At 40.5% G+C, this 26,741-nt stretch overlaps 1 protein-coding gene across 1 annotated transcript; it reads left to right on the forward strand.

Moving 5' to 3' along the window:
* The first annotated feature begins 1,076 nt into the window (after window positions 1-1,076).
* On the forward strand, window positions 1,077-25,301 carry znf1035 (zinc finger protein 1035). Its single transcript, XM_014989404.2, has 4 exons — window positions 1,077-2,596; window positions 14,136-14,190; window positions 15,867-15,924; window positions 16,012-25,301. Exon 4 carries the CDS (start codon window positions 16,053-16,055, stop codon window positions 24,765-24,767), a length of 8,715 nt encoding a protein of 2,904 aa, XP_014844890.2. The 5' UTR covers window positions 1,077-2,596; window positions 14,136-14,190; window positions 15,867-15,924; window positions 16,012-16,052; the 3' UTR covers window positions 24,768-25,301.
* Window positions 25,302-26,741: the final 1,440 nt, after the last annotated feature.

Consider the following 26,741-nt stretch of genomic DNA (forward strand, 5'->3'; position numbering starts at 1 on the left):
TCAGTAAGCCTTTTCTTCCTTCTCTGGATGAATCTTTTACATTACTGCGGCTGGCATGGTCCCATTTCATCAGGAAAAAGTACAAGTGCGAAGTACGTATAGGATGGATGAAGATCATGTGGAATTTAAGTGGCTTATTTGACCCTTGTTGGGTCAAAGACAATGATGTGGACATTGGTAAAAAGTTAGAACTGTGTGGTTACAGAACTTTAAGCACATCTATCATTTCCTAGTCATCCAAGTCAAGATTTAAGATAGTGTTCCTTCACTGTACTTTTTTTTCTCTTTTTTTGTGACCACATTTTTTCACATGCCAATACCACTGTAGGGGTTTTCTGAAAGACCCACACTAGAAAAGGAGACTCCGTTTTATGGAAGGTCATGCACACAAAATGACTGTGTGCAATTTAGTCCTTTAAATGCCAGACATCCAGACAAGTTAACCCAGGTGTGCAGTGACTGCACTTACTGGAGAAATATAGATTGAATGGATAGGAAATGGCACTGGGCAGCACTGGAGTCCTTGAAAGGACCTTATTGAACAGAGGACTCCTTTCACCAGAGTCTGAAGTGCCTATACGCCTTCTGCAAGGAAGAAACTATGGGGGCAACTGGTGAGAGGGGGTAACATGACCGGCTCCTCCAAACCAGCCAGGAGAATCATAGAGCATTGAGGTGGGATGGAATTCAATGTCCTTTTTTTCTTGACCTGACAAAATGCCCCTAAAATGAGTCACATAGATAAAACGGGAACACTGACCCAATACTAACACAGATGCCAATTTTTTAATTATCTTAAATTCTAGTTTTCATTCATTATATATGCTAAAGTTAGCAACCCAGCTGTCAGCTTCTTGCCCCACTTTGTGAACAATTGCTGTGGCTTATATGGCCTGCCTTGATCAGAAAAGAGGAAAAAATAGAGAAAAATTCAATTTAAAAGTGGATTTTAAAAAAAATGTATCTCAATTATCCTTGTCGGCTTAAAATTATGTGCAAGTATAGATGAACATTTACAGTTGTGTGGTTCTGTTAAGTTCTGTTCATCAGAGTCAGAAGGAAGCTTTAGGACTTTTTTTTTCTTCCAGTGTGTGATTTTTCTGTGATCCATTCCTTGCACAACCCTACTCCACTGGAGGGGTTTTCAAGTAGACCGGCACTAGGTAAGGAGCCACCATTTTATGGCAAGTCCAGCACACAAAATGGCTGTGAGCAGTTAACCCTTTAAATGCCTTTTTATTTTTTTTATCACAAATCAGCCTTTTGGTCTGTGACTGCAGTTAGGGAACCACCATAGACAGGATGGTTATGGGAGTGCACAGGAGAGTGCTGAGTCTCTGGTGAGGACTTCACTGACAAATGGAATCTGTGCCAATGCAAGCCGCGGAGCACACATGCCTTTGCAAGGAGGGAACCATCATGCATGCTTACAGAGGGGAGCTGCGCTACCAGAGTATCAGGGGTGGACTGTGGAAGATTTGTACAAATGAATTTCTGATATAAACTCATTTTGATCCAGTCTTGTATTCATAGGTGTTAACATATTGATTGCTTGGTACAAGTGTTATTAACCCAGCTCAGGAAAAGAGGGAGAGAGGCAAAAACACAAGCCAAAAGGAGACATTTAAAGGTGTCCAATGATCTAGTCTGTGACACCTGTTCTTGTGGGGTGAAAACAATGATGTTAGACCATAAAGGAAAAATGTGAACTGTGTGGTTCTGAATAAATTCCTGTTCATCTGAGTCAGGACTGGGCTTAGAACACTTTTCCTTCAAGGTACTCCTTTTCGATTGTGATCCAGCTCTTGCACATACCTACCCCACCAGAGGGGTTTTCAGATAGACGGGCACCAGGAAGGGAGGCGCCATTTTAAAGTCCTGCACACAAAATGGTGTAAGCAACTTAACCCTTTCAATCCCAACCCCCACACAACTCCACCAGAGGTTCTTTGGGGTTCCTGTGACAGCAGCTGCTAGTGCAATACGGACAGTAGGATTATGAACGAGCGCAGGGGAAGGCTTCAGTCATCCGAGGTGCCACTGTCACTGCAACCTTCAGGGGCTTTGTACCTTTGCAGGGAGGGAACCACAGTGCACCAGTCCACGGGGAGTCGTGCTACCGCCCCAGCAGCCAGCCCAGAGCCGGGAGACCGTTAGGGGGCGGGCTTTCTTGGAGTCCCCGCATCTTGTTATTGGCTGTTGGGAGACGGTTGTGTAACATACGCAAAAGTCCCTGCTCATTGTTCGTAAATACGCAAATCGAGATAATGGAGGCGGATCTAGAGCTAGCTCCGCAGTCCGGCTAATTACATGCCAAGTTGCCCCTCGTCGAGGAGAAAAACACGCAAGGGTTTCTGATCGAGAGGTCCAGCACCGGTTCTGAGACCACAAAGGTTGAAAACTGCTTCCTCGCTGTTTTTAATGAGGAAGAAGGAAGGAAGACGTATGTGAAGTGGTTTCTATTTTATTCCTGACAAATAAAGAGAAAGGAGTGCAACGTGTATTACGTGATCGTTTCACCACAAAGAGCTGTAGCTGATAAACCTCGAAGGACACCTGGCAGCACGGATAAAGATCATCGTGGATCCGCGATCTGGTAAGAGCTCCTTCTAAGCAAGCTATTAGCTGCTCTGTGTTACAGCTAGCTAGTTAGCTGCTCTGTGTTACAGCTAGCTAGTTAGCAGCATGCTAGGCACTAAGCTAGCTTCAATCTGAGCAGCTGCAAACATCATTGAAAAATTGTCAAACACGTGGCCGGAGTCACGAAACACCCTGCTGCTGTGGTTCTGCGTGTTTTATTAATGTGGCTGGAGTATGCTGGTGGCATTTTAACCACCTGCCCTCTCACTAAAGCTACAGTAGTTGACCATAACATTCAAGCTAGGAGCTACTACAGCTCTTCAAGACGGTCACAGACGCTGAAAGTACGTGCTATTTTTTTTCCTCCCAAATTAAACCTTACTTTAAGTTCAAATTCACAAAGGTGTGGATGATTGTCAGCTCAAAGACATAGATCTGATACACACATTTACCTGGTAAATCATCTCAAATGCTGCATTTTTGTGTACATCGATTAGTTATGTGATAACTAATTAAGTCTTGTTGGAGATAAATGAAACGGGGGAAAAAGTCGTGCCTATTTCTTATTTGTCCCACAAATGAAGTAATTTTCAAAGTTCTGCAGAACAAGGTCTTAAAATAGAAAATTAAGTATTTAAAACTCCAAACCACTTCCAGAAGGATAAGCACAGTGCTTGTTCACTACAAACACAAACTGACATTAAACTTTTACATTTTGTTGAGGTATTAGTCGTAATGTTGCCATGTCCTGTTTTTATTTTTATCTGGAGCATATTGTTAAGACACACAAATACTCAGCAGGTGTATGTAAATGCCTAAGATTGTAGCATCTGTAAATCTAATAATGAATAACTTAATTTAAACGCTGTCAAATATATATGGTAGTTAAAACATAAGATATCAACAGCATATTTTTTCCTACTTTTTCATAGTTTTTTTTTGATGATTTATTAATACTTTGCCCTGCAACTATGGTGTGGTATTGTTATTCGAACTGAGTTTTAGAAACCCCTTCTCCATGGCAATAGTAATGGCTGCACATGATGTGTGTTTATTAGAGATGCTCCGATCAGGTTTTCTGCTGCCGATTCCCATACCAATCACCAATGAGGCCGATCTCTGCCGATCACTGATCTCTGCCGATCACCTGGATTGACTGTTAATTTTTTATTTTTTATTTTTTTTGCTTTAGGTATAAATGCTACTATGTGATCTGACAAAATAAAATAAAAAAGATCTGGCAATAAATTCACCTAATTTAAGCATAAAACATGCAGGCACAATACAGTAGCTATTCAGTTAAAAGGACTGAATAACCAGCAATCAGTAAAATAATATTTAATAGTAATTCTCTCCATACCATAAATTATACATAAGTCAAATACATCTGCTTATATCAAATAATGTCAAGTAAAAAAGGAAACATTAATTCAAAGTCAAACGCAGGCTGCATCAAAATAAACAATCCTTCCTGATAGCTTGGCTAGCTGATTAATGCTGGTTCTGATTGGTTGTTTCTGACCGAGCGGAGTAATTCTGAAGAACACAGGAGGAGGCAGAGGAGATCGATTTTTTTTCAGCGATTATCTGTCTTGTGTTAGGATAGCGAAAGTTTTACTACATATCTAAAATCTTTTCTTTTTTTAAGTTACGTGCTGCAGCTTTAAGCAGAGGTTCGGCGTGAGAGTTCACTGCAGGTGGAGCAGAAACGGCGCTACGTCTGTGAAATATTACTACCAGTAGCGCGTTGCGGCGGTTCAACAACGAGAACAGAACCAGCATTTTACACCGCTAGTTCGAAGACTTGGATTATTTTTAGGTTTATTTGTTTAGCATTCAGCCCTTGATGCTAATCCTGGTGATTGTTGGTAGTTGTGCGCTGCTTTTCTGGCCACTCCGGATGTCCTTTTTTCCTGCATTGAGCCTCAATGTAGCCAAACTCCGTCAAGTGCTTGTTTTTTTTAAAACGTCACATTAGATTCATTGTGTTGATGCATTTTGACGTGCTTCACCTCCGAGGTAAATTTCCACCGCAACACGCAAACTTCCCCGTTCACTCTGGGCGTTGTAGTTCCACATCATATTGCTTAGGATTTACTGCAGCGCACTTGCGCAGTGTGAAGGAAAGCGGAGGTCAGCTGCTCACGCAGACTGCGAATGAGATACAGGTGGTCGGCAACAAGAGACCGTGATCGGCGATCACCGATCATACACTTTTTCACTGAAATCGGCCGATTATGATCGGCTGCCGATCGATCGACACACCTTTAGTATTTATTTTTGATATTTATTTTGACCTCCAGTCTGATCTTGGTAACATTCTTACATGTTCTTGTTTTGTTGCTCCTAAGGAAGGGTGTTTTTTTGCTGTCTAGATTTATACACTTTCCCATTTATGATGGCAACATGTAAATCTCGGCTGAGGTTAATTTTATTTGGAAGAGTTCTTTGGAAAAATAATCTCCTCTTTAGCTTGTTTAACCCATTATAGCCATGTAAAATGTTGTACATAAATGGCCCTTTTTTACTCTGGTTACCTTCAATGAGATTCAGTGCTTTCAGTTGTGATCAGATTTCTAACATGGGTCCAGCTGTGTGGACCTCTATCTGTATCTCCACTGTGCTGTTTAGGCCCATACAGCTTAAAAGGCAATGTGCTAAAGCTTACACATTTCATATGTGACTCTGCTTCAGTACACTTGACTCATTTTATGTTCTGCAAAAGTCAGACAATGATATTCATTTGAATTTGGTAGGTGGCAACAGGGAAACTTCAAAAACATGCAGAATATAGCTGGTTTAGGGAACTTGGATTGGTGATTGACTACATAGTTAAACAACACTTTAGAACAAACATCATTATGTAGACTAGGGAGCAAATGAGACAGTTGAGGGATCAATTCGTGGAGAACTTTAAAGCATAATTATATTGGAAAGCTCTATGCCAAGCTGTCAATATCTCTCTGCACCATTTGCATCCTTTACCAGACTATAGTTCAATTTTAAACCTACCAAAACATCTATAGCACCACATCCAGAAGAAAGCTAAGACATAACGTCATTCTGAACTCGACACCCCTTTTGTGACACCTGTGGGCTGGAGATTACCCGTTCCAATATTACTGCACATTAGTAAACAAGGCAAGGCATATATATATATATATATATATATATATATATATATATATATATATATAAACTTGACTGATCAGAATCTTGACCTCAACCTGAAGACAAACCTTTGGAATGAGTTAAACCAGGGACAACAAGCTAAAGCTTTCATTAAGCATTGGTGTTTCACTTCATAAAATTGCCTCCTAAAAGAATGGTCACATATTCCTTCAATCCCTCTCCTCTAAACCATGTTGAAAACCTTTTCAGAACTGTTCAATCAGTTTTAGCTGCAAAGGTTGTTCCCTGCGCCATATTAAATCCTTTGTATTAAACACATGATGTTAGTGTGTAGGTCTGCGTTACAGCAAAAAAAGGTCGATATGTGACTTTGTGCCATTCTATTCAGACTTTTATTTGTAGTAAAAAATAAAAAAAATTGGAATATGCATCCTTTTCCTACATTTTGTTGGTCTTCCATATAAAACTCCCCCCAAAATGGACTGAAGTTTGTCTAAATATGAAAAGAAAGTAGATATGTATCCATACGCAAAGCAGTTTTCTTTTTTCTTTTTCTTTTTTTCCACCTGACTAGCTAAAATAGCATTTTTATTTTGAAATCTTTGTCTTTGGTAAACCATTGGTAGAGAGGTTTGGCGTGACTCCCAAGACTTTCTGATTTTGGATCTGCTTTGACTTGCACACAGCATCAGAAGGAAATGAACCGCTTTTTCTGAGACCTGTTACTGGTCAGAAACTCATTGTTTCCTAAGCTGAATAAGATTGAAGGCTTGCCATTAACCTATCCAGTTCACCAAGCCTGGAGCCCTGCTCACTGTCCTCTGAGGTGTGACTGCAGCTGTTCATTTTACAGGAAGCTTTAATGTCACGTGTTTGAAGCTTGTGCTGCCTACACAACCACAGCAACTGTGTGCCTTAGTGAGGCGCCATCTTGGTTATCTTCTGTGTTCCTTTGCCATGACAAAGCTGATAAATATAGTCTTTGTCAGCCACAAATATAAATGTAAAATAGTGATTGCTTTATCTGTCTGCTGAAAAAATGGTAGTGAGTCTTATAGCATCAGATATTTGGTCTTTATGCAAGACTGAAGTGCACAGTATGTACACTAAAGTTTAGGGGTGGAATGATTTACAATATTATTTGTTAGGTTTACGGTTTCAGGTTCATAGTCTTGTAGGTTTATGGTAAATAGCCTGTGGTCATATAGTGCTTCAAGTCCAGAGTGCTTCACATTGCATTCAGTCATTCACGCATTCACACCAGTGGTGGTAAGCTACTGATTAGTAACTACAACATGGCAGCCTTACAGAGGCAAGGCTGCCATGTACTGGTGCCACCAGGAATCTCTTAAGTGCATATTACTTATGCACTTAAGTAATAAGTGCATAAGTACTTATTTATTACATTTATGTAATTGTTGCATATAAGCTACTCAAAGGTTCAGTATAAACTGCCTCAAAATTCCTAAAATAATTAAAAACAATGCAGGAGCTACCAGCATCCTGTCATCTAGTATACTGAAGGACTAGTTACATTCTAGTCCTAGATGATAGGTATGCTGCTACCTCGCCTCCTCCAGTTTTTAATTATTTTAGGGATTTTGAGGCAGTTTGTACTGAATCTTTGAGTAGCAACAATTACATAAATGTAATAAGTACTGATACACAAATTCGCTACATGCCAAAAGTTATGTAGTGAATTTGGATCGCTTCTCTTTTCAGGGAGAATGGGCATGGCTAACTTTATTCTGCTATTGCTTGGAGTACCATTGTACTCAGCCTTTGAGGATTACTTCAGTCTTGTACAATATTGAAGGTTTTTTTTTTACTGATCGTAAAGGTTGCACCTTTAGTTGTCTGTATCTGGACATTCAGGATCAATCTAGATTGGTGGTGAAGCTCTGGTTATGACAAATCACACAGGGGAACTGTGGTATAGCAACAACATATCAAGGGCGTAATATGTGTTGAGCAGTCAGATGCTCTCCTCAGAGTTAATTGTGGCCATGGAGAGCAGTTCAGAAAAGGTTTTTTCTAGCATGTTAGGCTTTGAGATATGTAGTGCCCTGTTTTTGCACAATAAATATCCACAATGCCCTAATGTGAGATTATAACGGGGCCACAGGGGTCTGATATTTTATTTTGTAGGTACAATGACACAAATGATACTGAAATTTATATTTCTGTAATGCTAAACAAAGTTTCCATACAAGCCATTATGATACTCCCTGGAAACCTGGCAACGCTGCACAGTACAGTATGGTTGGCAAGAATAATTACCCAGAGGTGTGAACAAAAGCATTTCAGTACCTAAATCATGTAGCAGATTCCTTCAGTATAACAATTTCTCCACTCCTCAGATGGCAAGGCGCTTTGGAAAATTGCCAAGCAAAACTTGAGCTGTAAATAAGAAAGACTAACATACCCATCTCGGTGGTTCATCTTCCCCATGTTCAAGCGTTTCCAGAATATTTTTGTTGAAATACTGTCTGACCTTGATCATGTAGTATTAAAGGGTGGTAATCTTTAGGCACTTGACAATTTAACTACCAACTTCTATGCATCTATAATAATGAAGAACCAAAGATGCTTTAGTTCAATGGGTAAAAAAAATCTGACAATCGAAATGAAACCACATGCTTAAAAAATCCTTAAGTGTGTCAACACCTCTGAAAGATATGTTTGGAGATCTTCACTAAACTCATAGACAACTGATTGAACTAACAGGTAAACGAGTCCAAAATCTTTCACCTTATCAGTGTCTCAATCCTTCTTAGCACCACACATTGGTAGGCACACATCAGAAAGTGCATAACTTTGCAGTTGCCTAGGATTTTATTGCAGTGGTTGTCCTTGCATCACAGGTTAGAGTTGTACTGCCAGCTTAGTGATCTTGTGACTTTGGTCACATAGTGTGGAGATTCCTATATTAATTCCTGATTCTCAGTGACTGTTGACGTTTTCAAATCCTTTGAGATAAGAGCTACGTAAGAGCATTAGGTTTTATTTTCCGAATCGTTTGACTGTCTTTTGGTTTACAGTGGGAGGCACTGTAAACCTGAGTGGAAGAGTATAAAATTGTTTCTCATGTTTGTCATTTTTCCTCAAACTTTTCAGCCAATTTTAAACACAGCCTGCATATGATGTCTTTCCAGGGTTTTGTTTTGTTTTTTTCCTTTAGTGTGCAGCATATTGGCTGTCTTTTCTTGCTCAGCCATGCTCTGGTGTTTCTGGTTGGTGTTCAAGACAAACTGTCCAGACGTGGCATTTGTGAGCTCCAGAGTTCCATGATTTGTTTCTGTCTAAATTAGGTGATTAACTTAATAGGAAAATGGCGTCTCATTAATCGATGGATTGGAAAATAGATTTTGTCCCCTGCCTCTACTTTATATGATGTAAAGAAGTCTTGACTGCTGCCCTTTCCCACACCTACAGGGCCATACAGTGGTTGCACCTATTACAGCCTTCTTACTTATATGTTTTCTCTTTTTGATTGGTCAAAGAATTACTGTAGTATTATTAATAGATTACTTTGCAGTAGGTAGCCATGTAGGTGATGGTGTTGAAACCTAGCCCTTAGTTTAATCACTAAAAAGACTACTGAGAAGCAGGTAGGGATTGCATTTTTCCTGAATCAAGGTTTTTGGCATCAATTAGTTGGCTATGCTTTGAGACGGCCATAGTTATGCAAATGTTCTGTAACATCAGTTCTACCCAGTCTGTAGATGGCACTGACATCCAAATGGTCGGTCAAATCAGTTCCTTAAGGATATGTCTTTGTATGATTTTTCTGTCCTGTGATGGAGGATTCACATTCCAAAGCCATGTGCTTTCACTAGATGGGGGAGGGGAGGAGAAACACAGTCCCTTGCCAAACTTGCTGAGCTCTTGCAATGAGCTGCCAGAACTGTTGGTCAGCAACTGGAATGACATAGACAAGAAATTAATATGTTGAGTCCATTGTACTTTACCCAGAAAAGGAAACGACAAAATGGTACAGCTCCATTGGGAATAATCAAGGCTTACAAAGTCCAAAGCATGGTAATTTTGTGCTCACTCTTGCTTTCTCTTGCAAGCATTCTAACAATCACTGCTCTCCTGGTCCCACCTGATTTGTTCCACCTGGTCTTGTGATATCCCCACTTGTCACACAACATTCTGTAGATGATTTTCTTTCTTCCTTTTTTCCCCTTTCAGTGGGTTTCTTTGAGGGGGATTGAGTGTGTCTGAAGTGCCTCCTTCGGCAGACAGTGGTAGGCATAATGTGTGAACTACTTTCTCAAGCAACGTTGTGGCTTTTTCTTTGAGGGGAATGTCTTCCAAAAGTATTCACACCTCTTTAGCCCTTCCACATTTAATCACATATCATATTTTTCAATGTAATTAATTCAATAAATCAACAACACTATTGGTATGATAATGAAAGGAATAATGCTAAAATCTTTAACATATCTGAAATGTTTGCACGCATTTGTGCAATATCTCTCCTGAGATATTACTTTGTAGAAGGTTTCACTGTCATTAAAGCTACAAGTCTGTGGGGCATGTATCCACCAGCTTTGCACATCCATCTGTTTTTTCCTGGTTAATTCTTACAGGGTTGTAGTGGACCTGCGAGCTCTGTCCAGTTTTGAGTGGCCAAAAGGCAGGTCACACAGGACATACAGGATCAACAGCACACACATGAGGGGAATTCATAGCAGGCCATCATAGGCCATCATTCATAGTATGCATGTTTTCCTTTTGAGTGTTGAAGGAAACTAGAGTACCTGGAGAAAATCCAGGTCAGTGGGGGATGAACATGTTTCATACAAAAAAAAGCCCTGGAATAAAATATGAAAGCAAGATTTGCTGCAAGGCAACTAGGCTAATAATGTCACCAGTCAGGCCTTTATATGGTGTCTCAACTATTTTCCTGGTCTTCCTCTCAAAGATTCAAGCTCAGGAAGATTTGAAGCTCCTATGACAATCAACTTTGAAGTATTTCCTGAGATTCTTAACTAAGTCAAAGATTTAGGGTTTGACTAGGCCATTGTACATTCAGAGTAATATTGAGTCATTGGCCCCTTGTCCCTTGGGAAGTTTCACTTTAACCGGTTTGTGTCTGATTTGATTCTTGCCAAGAGTATAATATGGCAGAAACATGAAAACATGGCTGGACCATGAGCGTGCGGTATCTGTGGTTGACCCATTGATATTGTCATTTGCAGCAGCACTCAGTTGGGGAACTTTGAGGTTGTGCTTAAATCAATCAAGTGTCAAGGAGTGAAGATTAAAGCCTAAAATTATATTACAACTCATCCTCCGTCTGGATGGAGTGGCTGAGTCAAATAAACCCATATTTCATTTTGTCTTATAGAAATTCTTTGCTGACCAAACATAATGAAAACTATTTATCTTGCAAGGTCCAGCCTTCACTCCAGCAGTTATGTAAACCACAAACTACTCAAGGAATGCAGTCTGCTTATCAAATCAAGTCATGAAAAACAAGGAAAATTGACACAGGATCTGCTAGTGAAGACAAATCCAGCCCAGGGTTGACTGAACTGGTGAAAGCCACACACCCTTGGAGAAGGGGCTCTGGTCTTTTATCACACACATCATTTTGGATGTAGGCCAAACAGCTTGGTATTGCTCCACATGTTTGTTCTGGCCCTTACTTACTTACTTTTTGCCTTTTTTCCAACAATGTCTTTCTTCTTTTCATTCTTTAAAGAATTCCAGATTGATAGTGTTATAAGAATAGTTTTCCTTTCTACAGTTTTTTTCACCTGAGCTACGAATCTGCAGTACCTTCAGAGATTCCAGGGATGTATCAACTTTTCATATTAATGCTCTCTATGGTTTGCAATTTTTGAGATGAGTGTCTGTAGACTTTGAGTCTGAACCTGGTCAGTGTGGCGCTGATTGAATGACAACATTGCGCTTGTTGATCTTAAGGTAGTTGAGGCTACAATGTTACTGTTGGGGTTTTTAAAATTAGCTCAAGACCTGTAAAGAACCAGACACAAGACCAATGAGGTTTTTATGGCTTCCTTTGCAAAAGGGAGCGATCCACAACCTCTAACTCAGGATCAAAGATTGGTGAGCTCTGCTCAACTCTGCTTGGAAATTGGCTTTTATTATGATGACCTTCTTCAGTGGAACAATGCTGAGATAACAGAACAGATGGACCCCTTGAGTGGGAAATTGCATCATAGATAAAGAAAGAATCTTAAAGAATAACTGGTCAGAGCCAGTTAGGTAACTGATCACATTTAGATAAAACACTCAAATAAAATGATAAAACAATGATTAGTTTTACCCAACAGTTACTTAGCTCCATCAATGTGTGCATGGATGGAGGAGTGACTCTTTGTGTTGTAAAGGGCTTTGGAGACCTCAGACTTGATAAATCGCTTTACAAATGTCGGCCATTTACCATCCAGAACACTGTAAATCCTAAAAAGTTGCCATGTACTATGAGACTCAACCCTCTTTGCATAATGGATCCAGAATAATTGGCTACTAGGTAGGATAATCAATTTTACTATATCTCAAAAATAATGAGTCAACTAGTCACAGGTCAACTTCACAATCATCCGATTTTTCAAGGATCTCGAGAATAAATTGTCCTAAGTCTTTGATTTTTAAACTCATGAAAGCGTATAACTTTTCGTCTGCTGAAACCAAACCAGTGTAAACAGGTAAAGTCTTGCAAATTGGGAAGAGCATTGTTGAGACTTGTACTACTTATGCTTCATGCATGACTAAGTTATCAGAGTGAAAGCAAGAACAGCTCCATAGGATGAACAGTGAATTAGCTTTAGAATAGACTAATCAAACAGGTCTCTCATGTTCACCTTTGTAGTTACTCTGTCTGTATGCTAGAAAAGATGGTTAGCAGTGTTTCTCTTTTATGGAAATGGGTTAAGGAATCTGCTTTTCTTAAGGAAGTATTTGGAGTTTGAAATGATTGAGGCTCAACTTCCTGTTTAGGAAAAATACTATTTTGGGCAAAGTTTTTTTTGTTTGTTTTGTTTTTCATTTTGCCCCAGTTCTTCATCACACTCTCTAAATTCTCCAAGATGCTTAATTTGGAGCAACACACAGAACCATAAAGTTTCAAACACCTTTGTGGTAGAGTCAGAACCGCATGAGCTAGTTTTATTCATGTTAGTTGTATTCAGTTAATGTGACCTTGTAGGATTTGACTGCATTGCATTTAAAATGGTCAGCAAGTGCCATGCGTTTTTTGTTTTGTTTTGTTTTTTGCCTCAACTAACTACCTGTATTTAAGGAATTGTAACATTATTTTTGATGTTCTTGCTACAGTACTAATTAAAGAAACTGTCACTTTAACTGTGAAAAAGGAGTGTGGTTAGAAATTTTGTTTCAGCATGGCCAGAAATGTAAAGTCTTTCAGGTAATTATTTACTCAGAAATTTGCCAACTTTTTCTATATGTGTAAGTCCTGTTTTGCGCTTCTTTGTGCTGACCTAAACCACAGAAGTTAGTAGTAAGTTGGTGATAAACCCCTAAAGGCCATAGGTGAGGTTTGCAAACATGTTGCCTTGTGAAGTAGACCAAATATGGCAGCTATCCTCTGGAAGCTGGTGAATATCAAGCAGGTGGAATTTCTGCTTCTTGTTCTGTGCAACCAAAACTTCCACAACCATATTGCTAATATATCATGTTATTGCACTTTGCTGACTATAATAAAATTGATTACAGGCAGAAAGTAGAACCAGCAGCACTATACTTTTAAACCTATTGAATTGAATTGCATGTTCCTATGCTTGAGTCTATGCGCTGTGGTGCAGTAGGAATTTGTGGAACGTTGAACATGGTGTGCTGTGGCAAATTCTCTCAGGCAATTGCTGCAGGATATCTGAGACTGCTGTTTTCCTTTGTTTATTCTCTTCCTCTTTGTCAGAACAAGAGGGGTAGTTTTATTATTGTACTCCACTAGGGGTACACCAATACAATTTTGGAACGTCAGTGATTGGCCGATACTTACATGTGATGCCAAGCTTATCCACCAATCCTATTTACCTGTTTTTAGGCAAAGGTCTAAAAACCAACCACTGTCCTCATTTTTGCTTTGCCATGAGAGAGCTTTGACTGATAGACCCACTCACCAGGTCACATCTGCATGTTTACAGTTAACAATAATCAACCTTCGACCTTCTCGCTGTATTTAATAACATTTCAAACAACAACAAAAAAGGAAATGGCAGCCAAAATCGGAATTGGCAGGTCAGGCTCTTTAATGATCCACCATCGACCAGAAAACTGCACTTTTCTGATCGATGTGCCCCTAATCACTATAGTACAGACATCCAAAAGCAGCAAGATCTGTTGACTTTTCAAACAAAAAAGTAGTTTTACTGATATTATGAATGCATAGCCTGCTAATAACAATCCTTTTATTATTCTTGCAGATGGTCAGGACCAGCTTCCTCAAGATTCAGATACCAGGAGACGCCTTACCATCAGGTAACACTTTTGAATATTTTGCTCCTTTGTATTATAGATATGTTTTGTCTAATGTATACATTTGTCTTGAATTTAGTTTAGTTAAAAGGAACTCATCTCTTGAGTAAACCGACAAAAAGAACTAAGGACAGAAAGAAGTTGGCCTATTTAACAATAAATTTGTGTTATTACCAAAATTAATTCTAAAATGTGGAGTTCACAAATCCAGACTTGGTGTAAACTAGAGTTGAGGCTTCATCAGAGACAGTAGGAGGTGGTCCATTCCAAATGCTAACTCATACTTACTTGTGTGCTCTTCTCTTTAGTACTCCATTTAACCTAATGGCTTCTTTCCAAAGTGTTACCCTTTAGCAATGAAACTGGTTCATCACTAAACCAGTTTCAGTGATGAAGTAGTCATAGTGTTCACTGAGCAGCAGTTTGTTGTGTTTCCACCCAGAACCAACCTGGCCTTAGCCTCGAAAACACTCTAGTCCAATCTGTAGCTGGACTAGAGGAAAAAAACCTTAATTCACCAGCCAGCACATGGTAAACGGCCAATCAAAGCATTGTGAGTTCTTATGCAAGTTGAGTGTTGGGGATGTAGCTCTAAATCATGTTTGTGACCAACTTCTTGGCAGCAAGGGCATCGACACCATTAAGACCATCTTGGTTTGCTGGATGCCTGATTTCATGCCTTTAATATTTAAACAGGTTGTGGTGAATTGCACTAGACTTTAACCACGAGTAGTTTCTTCTGCAGCACAAATGCTTGAAAATGAAACAACACTCTGCTGGTTCCAAGGAAGTCTTGAGGGTCCTCAGCCATGTGCTTTGCTATAGTATTGCAGGGTGGCTGGAAAGGGCTTAGACTGGTTGGAGAGCTAGCTGGTTCTAGATGGGGGATTCATCCGCCCCTGTGTAACACATGCAGTACCACACAGCAACAGGGTCCTGGGGGGTGAAATGGTGTAACTTGAGCCCCTTCTGCATTATCAAGTTTCTGTCATGTCACCTAATGTCTCGTTCAGCTCCATCCAATTTCAGTGCATTTCCATTTGCAGTGTATGAATGGTTGTGGTTTTGAGTTGTAATCAAGATATATTCATCCCATTGCGTGTAGCGACAGCAGGAGCTGAGGAGGGCTACTGAGTGTTGTAAAGGGGCCACACAGTGATTTGCCTGCACAAATTAAGGCAAAGGGATCTCAGGGTGCCTTACTTTGTGCACTAGTCCTGCCTATTTAAATAGCTCTGAGATCCAAGAAATATTTTTATTGCATGGATTGCTGCAGTATATAATAATTATTATTGTTAGTTGAGGTTGAAGCCTAAATTGATGTTATGTTTCACCCTCTGTCTGGGTGTTATAATTGCCTAAAAAAGCCCAGATACTTAATTTGTCTCAAATACAAACTGCTAAAATGTCAATTCACTTAAAATTTTTGTTTCATCTGGACAGAGTACATTATCGTAATATAAATGCTGACTGTGTGTTGTAATGAGACGCCTTTTTAAAAAAAACCTTAGGTTTGACTGATGTTGTTTTGCACCAATAGGCAGGTTTTCTAAGTAATTATTTTAGAAAGATAATTACTTGGAAAATTGGTGATGTGTTAAATACTTATTTTAACAGCCATACTCTGACTTTGAAGAGACATGGAGTATTGACAAATATTCCTACATATTTTAATGCAGGCTGCCTACCAGATGAGGCCCCGATAACCTGGGATGGTGCTTGTTTGTCGAAATAGAGGTGAACAAAAATTCTTTCTGCTGTAGTAGATTGGTTGTCAAAGATTTTACTAAAACATTTGTTTTTCTCTTGTCTGTGTACTTTCAGGATTGGATACAAAAACCGATTTCGCCTGGTCCCGCTAGAGAATGGCTCATGGCTGGAATTCATACTTCCCAAACATTCCACCTCGTTCATCAGATCCTCGAAGGAGGACTGCGGACTCGGGTAGACCTCTGTCCCAGCATATAGGGAACTTCACTGGACATCATGACTTCTCCGGTACACGGGGCTCACGAGAAGTCCCTGTACCACACACAAACTTCAACGCAAACTATTGCAGAAATAACAGTTTTGAAACTCCAAGATCAGACTGTGCCTATAATAGGTACTATGAAAGACAATGGCAAGCTGATAGACAACAAATGGGAAGGGATTACCCACAAAGATGCAGGAACAGAGATTTTCCCAATTATTCTTCAAACCAGTTTTCAACATCGGGATCGTATCATTCTTCATTTGCACCTGATTTTCATCATCCTAAGCAAGACCGAGACATGCGGAACATGTCATATCGTGGGAACTCCTCTGCTACAAACTACTCTGACACTGATGCAAGGGAAGCAAGGCCCTCATGCAAATTCACTCAAGCGAATGTTTTCCCTCGGCCAAAAACGGACATTGTTTCAAATGAAAGCTCAACAAAATACCTTTACCCTCCAGCTGGAAATCAAAATTCACAGAATGCAAGACTGTGTCCTAATATGTCAGAGACAAGTTCATTTTCAGTCAAAGGTTACAGGGAACACAATCACTCTTCTGCTACCTCTTCTGATGCAAGGACGAAAGGGAATGAATGCGATGGAAATGTTTATCATCATCAAAAACAAAAGATTGACGTGGACAGGGATCTTGGAAAAGCTGCATATTCAGACTTCCAAACGACTGAGAAATGTTCTGGAGATGGAAGTCGTCAGCATCTAGTGGACAAGGAGGATGAGCCTCCAAACTTAACTGACTCAACTGGTGATCAAGACCCAGTTGTAAATGACAACATGCTGCAAAAAAGTCAGGCCTTAGAAAACCTTTGGGAAAAATCAGACTCATTGAATGAGGAACTTCTTAATGAAAAAACATCGTTAAGTCCAGTTCCCACTAATGGCAAAGATGAACTAATAGAAACTGACCAACATGAAAGAGGAATCCAGAAGGACGCATCTTACCCGCTGACCCTGAATGAAGCAAGTTCTTCAGATTGCAATGATGATGAGCAAAGTGAAAGCATCTCAAGTAGCAACAACCCCGACTTAGAGTTCAGTTTGCAGTTACCTGAATCACAATCCTGTGGAAGTCTTGGTGGAGTGAGTGATAGTCATTCAAGTGACTCCAATGCAGGTACAAATATTTGTCAAGAGAAACAGAAAGATGAACAATTTCCAAATTCTGTAGTGGAGGAAAAGTCAACTCTTTCTCCAGACGTAGATTGTTGCAGGTCAGGTGATACGAGGGGCCAGTCTTTTGAAGAGATGATTGACCGTAAAAACAAAGATGTAGCCAGTGATGTAATGTCATCACATAGTTCAGGTACAGATGAACATCTCCAAACACACAAAGGGGCTACAAATACAGCAAAATCAAACATGAATTCCCAAGTTCCAGATTGTTGTGGCTCCACTGCTATCAATGACAGCATTTCGAAGAATTCTGGTCAGAATAATTCCGCCTTGCAACCTTCATCTTCAGGCACTGACGTTGACCCTACTGTAGAAATGGAAAAAAGGAGCCCATCAGAAAAAATAAGCCCAATTTTCTCCCAAGGTGGTTGTACCCCTAATCTAACTGACTTTATTTCTGATGACCCTTGTGACAAAAACCATAACTGTGTGGAAGATCATACAGAATTCCCATTAAAACAAGGTGATTTGGACACAAACTTGCATGCAGTTCCTGAAAATGAAAGGCCATCATTAAAGATCGCACCAAATTCTCCAAGTGAAGGGTCTAGTCCCACTGTCACAAGTGAGACTATCTCTGCGGATACTATTGATATTGTCAGAAATTCAGAATTCCCTTTAAAAGAAAATAGTTCAGACACAGAGTTGCATACTGATGAGGAAATGAGAAACCCACTAGACAAGGAAGCTCCAAATTCGCCTTCAAATCCAGAATCTAGTCCCAGTCCCATTCATGACACTGCATCTAATGATATCTTGAATATGGATCTGCTTTCCAGTCATTCAGAGGAATGGACAAGTCCAGTTGAGAGCACAAAAACTACCTCCCATATAGATCCAGAATGTATAACCAGAGCTTTGAAAACTGAAAGTAACACACGAGATTTCAATGAGTTAAAGTCTTGTTTACAACCCGATGAAGGATTTGATGTCAATTCGCTGTCGGAAGAGAAATCAGACAGTCAAGAGGAGAATACAAATTCAGCCTTCTTCCCAGATCCCCACAATTCAATAAATGACAGTTTTACAACCCAAGAACAAGTCGAACATGATTTAAATTTTCCTGAAGATACAAAGGACTCATTTGAAAAGTTGGATCTCTCCTTGTCAGAACCAAGTTTGTTGTATGGGGAGCCTCTCTCTGGAGACGAGTCTTCATGTGACGATGTTGAAACTTACAATACCTCATATCAACTTCAAGAAACACCAGGGAAGAGACCTGATGAGGACCCAATGGACCAGTTGAAACCGCCAGCACCTCAACTGACTTCTTCCATACGTATGAGACCCTTCATGCACCCCGTTGTTGTATTGATGAACATGGAGTCAACAGAGGTAAACGACACCTACAACTGTGCTGATTGCCTACACACAGCCAACAGTGTAGACAATCTAATTGAGCACCACTACTGTTGTCATCCAATGCTAAGTTATCAATTTTGCAAGACGTGTGATGTTTATATGTTGAAAAATGAACAAGACAAAGACCATTTGTGTGGTGAGGTCATCTCAGAGAAGAAAAACTGTGGTCGGCACAAGTGCAATAGGTGCGGACTCTTATTTTCCAAAAGAAATCACTACATCAAGCATATGCGTGATCACACTGGTCGAACACCTTATAGGTGCATTGGGTGTGGTGTGTATTTTTCACAGTCTAGTGCTCTGAATCATCACAGAAAAGTTCCTGGGAGGTGCAAGCAATCTCTGTTGGCCAAGAAGACAGACCCTGTTGTTGTAAAAAGTCCAAAACCAACCCCGAAAATCCAGGCTCAAAACCTTTCATATAAAAGCATGACACAATGTTATGTCAGGCTTCTTGACATCTCCAAAACGAATATCTGTCATTTTTGTGGCAAAACTTTTTCAACTAAGAGAAAGATCAAAAAGCACATCTACAACATGCACAAAAGGAAAAACGTGGCTTCCTTGTCCTACACAGCTGAGACTAGTTTGTTAAATAAATGTCCTCTATGTCCACGACTTTTCAAGTATTCCTACAACAGGGCTCGGCATTTACGTTTCTGCATCCGAAATGCAATATCTGGAGGCAAGAAGAAAGTTGGTGGCAAATATGTCTGTCCCTTGTGCAAGGCTGCTTTCACAGCAGCGTCCAACAGATATAGACATATTAAACTAACCTGCCTGCGAGAAACCATTAATCGCCTTGCAAGGGAGAGGGTGCGATTACGTAAAACGTCTGTGATGGAAAATGAGCAGAGACCAGGCTCAAAAGAATCTGTACGCATAACACAAGAGAAGGGGCCAGAAGCAAAACAGCAGGTACCCCAAGGTTCAGGAATGTCCCCCCTTCAGTACAAATGCAATCACTGTCCAGCAATTTTTTTCCATCCCTCTGGAAAGTACAGACATATGAAAAAACACGAGTTATTTAAGCACACTGGCAAAATAATCAAGTATAGGAAATCTGTCATGCCCAAACCATCCTCTCCAGATGACACAGTAACCGAAGAGAGCACCAGTCAGCCAGACATTGCAGAAGACTGCCCAAAACCTACTTTGACCTGTCGCTTTTGTGGACTATGTTTTCATGTTCTGTCAACACTAAAGAAACATGAACGCAATCATCGTGGCGAAAGACCATACCGCTGTCTGGAGTGTAGAAAGGGATTTAAGAAGCTTACTCATCTGATTAGTCACAGAGTTGTCCACCAGAAGAGGATACAATGCACAGTTTGCAGAAAGATTCTACCTACAATTGGAGATTTGATCCAGCACCGAAGCTCCCACCCTAGAGAGAAAAAGGGAATGCTTCAATGCCCAGAGTGCCCGGCGAAGTTTCAGTATCCAGTATATCTGTTTAGGCATCTCCAGACACACAGAAATAAAGACAAATCCATATGTAAGTCTGAAGAGGAAACTCTTATGAAACCACAACAGTCCTCGAACTCTGTCAAAGAGAAGCATAGCCACAAGTTGTTACGATGTTCGTTGTGCAAAGAAACATTTGATGATGCGCAAAAACTAAGAACACACTCCCTCACACACATTTCCAAATCTTCTTTAAACCAGTGTCCATACTGCAAGAAGAAATTTACAAGTCGTCATTCTCTGATACGTCACATGGTTAAGCACACTGGGGACAAACCTTTTTCCTGTGCCAACTGTGGAAGACAGTTTTATAAATCGATATACCTCAAAATTCACTCAGAGACCTGCGCACCTCCAATAAACAGTCCCCCTAAAGAAGAAGACACTAGTAATCTGATGAAAAAACGATATTGTTGTACAATTTGTCCCCGCAGATTTTGGAAAAAAAACCGTTTACAAATGCATTTAATTGCCCACAAGAATAAGTCACTCCATCAGTGTACAAAATGCAGTCAGTACTATGGAGTAAACATGATCTCTCGTCACAAGTTGCTTTGCATCACAACGCAAGAGGGCTCCTCTGCTGATCAATCAACTAATGGTAGTCTTGAATCAAACTCAATCCAAGTGAGTCAGAAAAGCCAACAAACGCCTTCAAACTCCAATGCAAAGAACCTGTTCAAGCTTAAATGCTCCTACTGCCCAAAGCGATTCAGGTACAGATCACTTTTACTTCGACACAGTGTTACACATACTGGTCTGCAACCCTTCAAATGTATGCACTGTAACCAAAGATTCAAGAATCAAACTCTGTGTATAAAACACGAAGCCGTTTGTGACAGTGGGTCAGAAACATCTCAGCCAAAGCTCAAAGTGAATGCTGAGGCAAATATGGCATCAGAAAAATTCCCATCGGAGGCTGACGTTGAGTTGAAATGCAAATTCTGCACCAAGACCTTTGTGAAAGCACGAAGCCTGAGGCATCACATTCTGACGCATAACGAGGTAAAGCCGTATCGTTGCAAAGCCTGTGACAGCTGCTTTTCACGATATGATCATCTTAAAGTGCACCAGGCTCTGTGCAAAAGTAAAAAGACACGGCTAGAGGTGAGAATCCCCAAAATCAGCCTGGAAGATGTTGGAAGAGGTTGGCAAAGTAAATGCTACCTGAGGCCTCTTGATGAGCAGGAGAGTTTTGAATGCAAGGTTTGCTTGAAAAGCTTCCCAACTGAGAGGAGACTGTCCAGACACAATACTATGTTCCACACTATAAAGAAATTCAGGTGTTCACGTTGCGGTTCAGCCTTTTCTCACGAGAAAACGCTGAAACAACACCAAAGGGTGAAAAAATGCAAAAGAATAATAAATGAATCGCATACTTCACTGCAGGAACGTGATCAACCAACTGACAATATTGCCAAACAACTTGATGGCATAAGGAAAAAGATTTTGGTGAAAATTCATCCTTTATTTAACAAAGACTTGAAGTTTGTATGCAGCTACTGCCCCCGTGCTTTCAAAAACAGCTGGCAATTAAATGTGCACACGCGGTTACACACGGGGGAGAGACCGTATTCGTGCAAGCACTGTGGAGAGAAATTTATTAGAAGTGATTATCTTATACGTCATTATCCCAAGTGCAAGGACGCGACTCAGCCGGGCAGTGCTCTCTGCGACAGGTGTGGTGGATTTTTCTCTGAAAAACAGCTTGAACACCACAAAAAAACTTGCATTCTAATCTCAAGCTCACCAAACATTTCTAAAAGCAAGCAGGCATCCCCTCAGGGCCCACCAAAAGGCTTTTCATGTGCATACTGCAGTTCACGATTCTTGCTGTTTTCACAACTCCAAGAGCATTTTTTAAGTACACACAAGCTGGAAACGGATGCTCAGCCCATGTCAGCTGCTCCGCTGCAACAACTTCTGTCCAATATCCAAAAAATTAAAGAAGAGCCTGTGGATGAAAGTTATGGAAAAGCATCCAGTAGTCATGCTGGTGTATTGTCCAAACCAGGAGCAGCTCTAATGTCTGGCACCTCAGATCAATTTGTCTGCCAGCAGTGTAACATGTGTTTCAATAACAGAGCAGGACTAATTGGTCATCAGCGTGCGCATGCAACAAAAACACCATACAGCTGTAAATTCTGCAACAAGGGCTTCTGGAACAAGACTCAACAGCGCAATCACATCAGAAAATGTAGAAATGTTACCCAATGCCTGGACATTCCTGTTAAAGCAGAGATTGATGATGCATTTGTCTCCAAGTCCAAAGATAATTTCAGATCAGCAGCAACAACAACAAGAGCAAAGGTTTCACCAACTAATGTCTCCTGCAAGGAAGAGCCAGAAGATGAATCAACACAAAGCTCCTATGGAAATCAGGGCAACAGTACCAACTCCAAAGCAGAAAAGAAAACTGTACAGTACCAATGTTCAGAATGCGAGAAAAGCTTCACTGATGGTCTACTGCTCATAAGTCACCTTGAAGACCATGGAAGGGAGGAACAAGAGAGAAGAGCGAATAAATGTTCCAAGTGTGGACGAAGGTTCTCTAATCAAGGAAACCTGAGAAGACACATGAAACTGCATATGGCCCACCAGAGGTACTTCTGTTCCCTTTGCACCAGGGTCTTTAGCACTATGTCTGAGCTTGAAAATCACAACGCAAGTCATGATGGTAACAAACCCTTTTCCTGCAAATTGTGTGACCAACATTTTTTGACAAGGCTAGCCTTATGTGAACATTACAGTGGAGAGCATGCTGATGAGATATTTCATTGCCAGTGCTGCAGCAAAGTGTACGCATCCAAAAGGTCGCTGTATAGACACTATAAAAAATGGCATCCAAAAGAAATTAGGGACATTAGGAGTGCAAATCTGCAAAGGGGAGGTGCTGACCAGCAATCAAGCAGTCATGTAAGTACCAACGGTGACAGTGATGATGATCAAAACCTTGGCAGTGACAGCGATTCTGACTCTGCCCCTTATTTCCCATGCCATGTGTGTGGGAAGACATTCCCAACATCTGAAAGTCTTGAGGATCACCAGTTGTGTCATCTGGGCAAAAAGCCACATGAATGTGCAGAATGTGGTAAATGTTTCTTCCAGGCATCCCAGCTTCAGCAGCATCAGCGTATGCATAAGTCTGAGTTTCAATGTCAGACATGCGGCAGAGGATTTGTTACTCTCTTTGCGTTACGGAACCATAAGCACTCTCATGGGAGGAGTCGTCCATTCCGTTGTTCCAAATGTGACCTTGGTTTTGCTGGACCCACACAATTAGCAGAGCATATGTCCACCCACCGTGAAGAGAGCTTTCCATGCGATATCTGCAATAAGATTTTCCAGTGCAAGAGCAGCAGAGCCGAGCATCGGAAGACCCACTCAGTGTTAGGTGACAGTGCCTCATCTTCAGGTTCAAAGGGAGAGCATAAACAGTCTAAAAGTGCGTTTGGATATAGCACAGAGTTCAGGTACCGCTGTGGCATCTGCAATGAGCGCTTCAGAGATCCAGAAGAACTCTCAGAGCATGGCTGCTTGGAAGCAGTAGAGCGACCCTACATTTGCAAAGAGTGCAATAAACATTTTCTTCATGCATCTCACCTGAAGAAGCACCGGAACACCCATCACCAGTCATCATGGTCTGATCGGGAATATCCGTGCAATCAGTGCAACAGTAGTTTTTCCTCACCTCAAAACTTTCTCCGTCATCTTGAAACCCATGTTGGCACAGCAACCAGAGACGTTCAGGAACAAGACTCATCGGATGGGTTCATATGTCCAGTTTGCCACCAATGTTTTGCCAGTGCCACAGAACTGATCCATCATTTTCCAGCGCACCCTGATTGTGCACCTGAAACGGAAAAGGCTGAATGCGACGCCACTGAAGGTGAGCTTGAAGGACAAGAACTGCTTCGGCCTACAACACCCGCTGAATATGAATGTTCACTGTGCAGTGGAATCTTTCTGGGAAAAGAGGCTCTTTGCGGCCATCTATGTGCCTTGCAAGGCCAGAAAGAAGTGGAGAACACAACCTCTGATCCAGCTGATGCAAGTTCAGCTCATCAGGCTGCATGGGATGAAGAGGAAGTGGACGTTACTGGAGAGGACCTGTACAAGTGCCATGAGTGCACAATGCAGTTCTCCTCCAAAAGCAGCCTCCTGGAGCATCAGAACAATAAACACCCCAACAATTGGAAGGAGTTCAAATGTGAGACCTGTGGAAAGTCATTCGCCAAGAAACGATATCTCAGAAAGCATCAGCTCAGACAACATGGTCCCAAAGAGCATGCCCCCACGACAGCCGACCTGGACAAGACTTTCAAGTGTGTCCAGTGTCGAGCCAAATTCTACACAGCCCAGGATTTATCTAACCACATGAGACTGCATGCTGAAAAACAAGCTGGAGAGTACCGTTGTGACATGTGCTACAAGTCATTCAGCAAGCGGGCACTCCTTAGACAGCATCAGGAAAGCCATGTTGGCGAGGTCGTGTACGAATGCACAGAATGTGACAAAGCTTTTGCTTTTCCTCACCTTCTGGAAGAACATCAGCTTTCTCACGCTGCACCCTCTGAGTAATGGATCCCGGTTATCTAATTAACTCAAGGTATTTTATGGTCCCCTTCATGCCTTACTTATGTGTTCTTCCAACTCTTTGGACCTTACTTGTTGCGTATTCATAAAGCACTTGACTTTTGTCAGTATGTCAGAACATCTTTTTAGTTAAACATCTTAGTTTCAGAGACAGTGTTTGTAAATCTGTGTTAAAATTGTTGAATTATTGTTTAAGAGAATAAATATTGACCAATATGGCTTGGTTAACGACCTTTAGGTTTAGCATATTTGATTCACAATGTGTAAATTAGGGTTTACCCTGGTAATTGTATTCCTTTGATCCCCCTTTCTATGCTATTACTATTCCTGTACAATATAATTTTGTAATTTTCAGTTTATTTCTTGTATGCCTTTTACCAATTGTTTCTTTTTTGATAATGTGAAAAAGTCTTGTACAGACACTGACAACATGCTTTGATGGAATGTTGTTTTCACCACCTGATACTTTTTTTTTCTTAAGGAAATTAGTTCATGCAGTAAATTCAGTTCTAAAATACATTTGTAGGTCTGGTTTGTTTCTCTGTCCTCCTTTTTACTACCTCAGAAGAAGCATAATAATTTGATGTAACTGAAGGATGCTGATGGGGCTTAGAGGCATTTGGAAGTACAGAAAAAGTAAAAATACAACTGATGTGGGTAGTTTGTTTTTATTAATTGTTACATAGATGTGGGCCACATCAAAAGGATGTTTTTTTACTACTCTGATATGTTAGCCTCATCAGGATGCATATTCTAATTAAATATGTAGAAACTCGTATGAAGTAGTGTCATTCTACAGAAAAATGGGAATCTGAGGGACATAAATCTTCTGAAATGTAATTATATATATAAACAAACAACATTCAGACAACTAGCAAAGTTTAGTAAATCATAAAAAGGTTTACTTTGGTTCCCGTTTATTATATGTATAGTTGTTCAAAAATAATAGGAGTCCCACATCACTAGTGTTGAGAATGAAAATCCTAATCGATGAATCATAATTTGTATTGACACATGGAGCATAAAATCAGCCAGAAAAGCTTTCAGACTTTACGTATTTTATTCACTTTAAGCGCTGAAAGGAGACGCTTTACCATTACATTTAAGAGTTTCTAATAAAAAAAAAAAGTCTGTGCAGCGTCTGAGTAGAAGGAGGAGGGTAAGCTGATTATATGGACTGAAGACACTCCCTGAAATCACACCATGTCTCTGTGTCCCTGATAAGTTTCTGTTTCTCTGAGGAATGAGCCTTAGTGTCTAACAGAATCAAAAATGTAATTCTTTACTATGGGCCTTTTGTCTAACAGCATACGACTCTTTCTTGACCTGGTAAAGCATCTCAACACTAGCGAGACGAATCACTGTTTCTGTTAAAATGTCAACTTCTAAGCTGCAAGTATGTTTGCAGAAGGTTCAGTAAAAGTATAGAAAGCCAACAGGGATGATGTGCATGTTGCTGTTCTGTGAAACTGAATCATTTGCCAAAAGGGGCGTGTTCAGTTAGTGAGGTCATTGATTATGTGGAAAAAATAGGTGTTAAACGGGTGGACCTTATTTAAGGTTCAAGGCAACTGACATGCATATGCTGACTGCATTTGTTCTTGAAGAACAGTGTGAAATGGGTCATTCAAGACACTGTACAGAAGGAGAGCGCTCTTTAAGAAATTAATAAAAGAGGAGAAACCCATAACGAAGTGTAGATTATGATATCACTTTAAAATGGCAGCCAAAACTAGAAAGGCGAGGAAGAAGAAAATCGACTATTTGAATGGATTGGATAACCAAAATGGCAAAGGCTCAGCCAATGATCAGCTCCAGAAGGATCAAAGAATATCTGAGATTGCTTGTGAGTACTGTAACAATCGGACCACATCTACGTGAACCCAAGCTACCAGCAAGAAGCCCATTGTTTAAAACAAAAAAAAATACACGTGTTAAAGCAGTTAAAATTCGCCAAAG

The sequence above is a fragment of the Poecilia mexicana genome, unplaced genomic scaffold, assembly GCF_051168715.1.
Source record: "Poecilia mexicana isolate PSO_F unplaced genomic scaffold, ASM5116871v1 scaffold_16, whole genome shotgun sequence".
Lineage (NCBI taxonomy): Eukaryota > Metazoa > Chordata > Actinopteri > Cyprinodontiformes > Poeciliidae > Poecilia > Poecilia mexicana.

Bases quoted from the DNA above. Each gene is read 5' to 3' on its own strand.
- znf1035 (XM_014989404.2), top strand. From the start codon at position 16,053: ATGGCTCATGGCTGGAATTCATACTTCCCAAACATTCCACCTCGTTCA.